This window comes from Charadrius vociferus, unplaced genomic scaffold (assembly GCF_000708025.1).
Source record: "Charadrius vociferus isolate BGI_N301 unplaced genomic scaffold, ASM70802v2 scaffold1039, whole genome shotgun sequence".
In the NCBI taxonomy this organism is placed as follows: domain Eukaryota; kingdom Metazoa; phylum Chordata; class Aves; order Charadriiformes; family Charadriidae; genus Charadrius; species Charadrius vociferus.
The window spans coordinates 937,025-940,079 of record NW_009650167.1 but is presented as its reverse complement, the minus strand read 5'-3'; the positions used below and the strand labels follow the sequence as shown (position 1 = coordinate 940,079).

Genomic DNA, 3,055 nt, shown 5'->3' with positions numbered 1-3,055 from the left:
AAGGAGAGGAGGTTGCTGGGTCCCCCCTGAGCCTGCGGGCCCCCGGGAGTCAGCGCTCCGAGCCACCCCGGGGGCTGGAGCGATCCCCTCAGGACTGAGCCACCCCATGTCCCCCTTGCTGCCCCCCAGCTCTGCCTCCACCCTGCTGCCCCGTCCCCCTCCCTCGTCCTTTGGGGCTGCAGAGCTGCTGCTGAGCAGTGCCTGGGGGGAAAATTGCCCCCTGGGGAGCTGGTGTGCTGCCCCCCGGAGTCATCTGTTCCCGGGCAGCGTTGGGGGGCTGTGGCTATGCCCCAGGGCAAGCGGCACCTCCCTGCTCCCCACCTATTTATTTCCGTTTGGTGTCGCCAGCCACGGGGCAGGGGAAGGGCCGGGATTCAAAAGCGGTTCCTCTGTTCTCTTCGTTTCGTTGCGGTGTGAAATAAAAGCGATGTAAAGACGAGGTGCTGGGGCCCGCACGTCTGCTCTGTACCCACCAGCAAAGCCCTGGAGCCAGGGACACAGCGTCACGCAGCGAGGTGGCCTTGGGGTATAGCAATTGTGTCATGAGGAATTTAGGACACGCTACGGGGGGAAAAAAAAAGACCGTCCCCACTGGGAAATACAACTGGGAGCATATCTGGGGTGTACTGCTGCTCTCAGGTACACGTTGATGCTGACATCGAGCCATACGTCGCGTGAGCAGTTAAACCTTTTTGCACAAGAGGAGAGCTGTGGTGTTAGGGCAGGGATGGAGAGACTGTGAGGGCAGGAGGAGGAGGAAAGCTGCTGGCTTCAGCGGGCAGAGCATGGTTGGGCCACCCTGCTGTCACCTTCGGGCTGGCCCCGGGGTGAGGGCTGTGGGGTTTGGGGTGCTGCAGCAGCGTGGGCTCAGCTCTGAGCTCCTGCAGTGACACAGTGTCTGTGTGCATTAGAGCTGCTTTTACACCGTCAGCCCAGGACGGAGCCTGCAGGAGCGTCGTCTTGGCTCTGTACCTTCGAACAGTCATTTAGCAGCTATAACACATCCATGATGGGGGGCGAGTGCTTGCTAGGGCTCGGTTTTGCAGCAACTTTGAGCCTGCAACTTTTTTTTTATCTCATTCACCTCTAACAGCAATTTTTTTAAGCGACCAGGTGCCTGTGACTAGTTTTACTTTTGTTTATCTTGGCATAACACGACCAGAGTTTTATAGGGATAGTGGTAACAAGCAGTTATTCTATATAAAATACTAACGACGCTGACACGATGATGTAGTACGGAGGAAACACCGGCTTGGGATGATAGCAGCAGCCTTGAGAAGTGACGATGCAGGACATGGCGCGGAGCACAGGCATGAAGGGGTAAGAGACGGGGCTGAGGCTTGGTACTGCAGCCCCCGTGGCTGTGAACAGCTCGGCCAGCCCCAGGCGCGGTGGCTCAGCCCAACATAAAGTATAAAACCATCCAACAAATAAAACAACTTGGCAGAGAGCAGCAGGCGTGAGCTCATGTCGCCCCACATGTCCCTTCCCAGTGTGACAATGAGCATAGTCTAAGCCCAGCAAGGAGCTTCGCCTTTAGATTGCACTTGAGCTGTGCGCTGCGATTACTATACGCTGCTTAATACTGCGACTTAAGTGCACTGCCGTGTCACCGGGCCGTGGCGAGCTCCCGGGCCACTTCAAATGACTTCAAATAAGTAAAATTTGTATTAAACATTAATAAACATCAATGAACATTCCACATGTGGAATATCTAAAAGAACCTGTTCAGAGAGCGTCGGGCTCTCCACTGTGGCTGACGGGCTCTACTGCGAGAAGATGCCCTTGAAGCGGATCTTGTCCTCGGCGTCCTTCTCGCGCAGGCGGGCTTCCAGGCTCCGCAGCTCCTTGGAGACGACGGGGCGCAGCGAGGGGTCGAGGGCCAGCACTTTGGCAAAGTCAGCGTGCGCCTCTGCCACGTTCCACACCGCCGCGTGAGCCTTCCCCCGCTTGAAGTAGGCCTTGACGTTGTCTGCAGGCAGAGCGAGCTGCTGAGCCGGCGGAGCGCCGCGGGGCTCCCCTGGTACCCCCTCACCCTGCCGCTACCCACCGCAGCCAGCCGGGCCAGCCTGTGGCTCCTTACCCTCGTACTTGTTGAGGATGGAGGAGCAGTGATCCAGCACCTCGTAGTACTCCTCGCACTGCAGCTTGCATTGGCAGTAATTTAACAGCAGGGGTGTGATCTTCTGGTCGAGCTCGATCCAGTCCGGAGAGCCTGGCTGCTCCTGCAGGACAGGAGGGAGCAGGAAGAATGAGGAGAAGCTCCCAAGCCCTGCACACTGGGAGGGATGTGGGGAGACCTGTGTGCACCCCACAGAGGGCTCGGGGTGTCCCACCTTCATCTGCAGGTTCTTGAGACAGGCGATGGCATCGTAGTATTTGGCAGCTGCCCGCCCCCCTCCCCCCCCCCCTGCCGGTACAGCTCATTGCCTTCCTTGTGAATCAGGGGTACGGCCTGCAGCTTCTCTTCATCCGTCATGGCCCAGGGGTCCTGCTGGTAGGAGCCGGGTGCCTCCACCTGCCGGCACCCCGTCATGAGGGAAGAGCCCCAGCGCCCTCCTGTCCGCAGCCTCCACCCATGGTGGGTGCCGGTGGCCATCCCTGAGCTCCCCCCAGCCTGGGGCTAGGAGCGGGAGAGAGCCTTGGCCGCCCCTCCCCAGGCGGGTGCGAGCGGATGCCTCACCTTGAGCACTTCGATGTCGAAGATGAGGGGCTGGGGGTTCTTCTGGAGCTCATCGAGGTCGGGGTAGCCCAGGGAGTAGTGCTCGTGCAGCTGGGCGATGCTGCAGCAGTGCCGCTGCCCCTCCAGCGGGTCCTTCCCCGCCGCGATGTTGCGCAGGCTCTTGGACACCAGCGGGTAGAGCACCACGTGCTGTGGGGAGGGGGGAGGCGGCGCTGGACCGGGGATTCACCGGGCTGGAGGACGGGGGGACAGGACAGGGACCGGGACGATCCCGGTCTCGAATGCCGGGGCTGGGGTACAACCAGGGGAGTGCACCACGTGTGGGTGCGGTGCAGGCCACGCCCCCGAGCAGCACACCACGCCCCCTGAGCA

At 60.4% G+C, this 3,055-nt stretch overlaps 2 protein-coding genes across 2 annotated transcripts in view; one reads left to right on the top strand and one right to left on the bottom strand.

Moving 5' to 3' along the window:
• The window catches only part of PITPNM1 (phosphatidylinositol transfer protein, membrane-associated 1), a 16,254-nt gene extending 14,739 nt beyond the window's left edge, over positions 1–1,515 (top strand). Inside the window, exon 22 of the mRNA XM_009892456.1 lies at positions 1,494–1,515. Coding sequence (XP_009890758.1) covers positions 1,494–1,515 — 22 coding nt within the window. The remainder of the gene's footprint in view (positions 1–1,493) is intronic.
• A 100-nt stretch (positions 1,516–1,615) lies between these two features.
• The window catches only part of AIP (aryl hydrocarbon receptor interacting protein), a 7,771-nt gene continuing 6,331 nt past the window's right edge, over positions 1,616–3,055 (bottom strand). The window contains 5 exon segments of the mRNA XM_009892455.1: positions 1,616–1,972; positions 2,084–2,225; positions 2,337–2,396; positions 2,399–2,518; positions 2,684–2,872. Coding sequence (XP_009890757.1) covers positions 1,767–1,972; positions 2,084–2,225; positions 2,337–2,396; positions 2,399–2,518; positions 2,684–2,872 — 717 coding nt within the window. The 3' untranslated portion in view covers positions 1,616–1,766.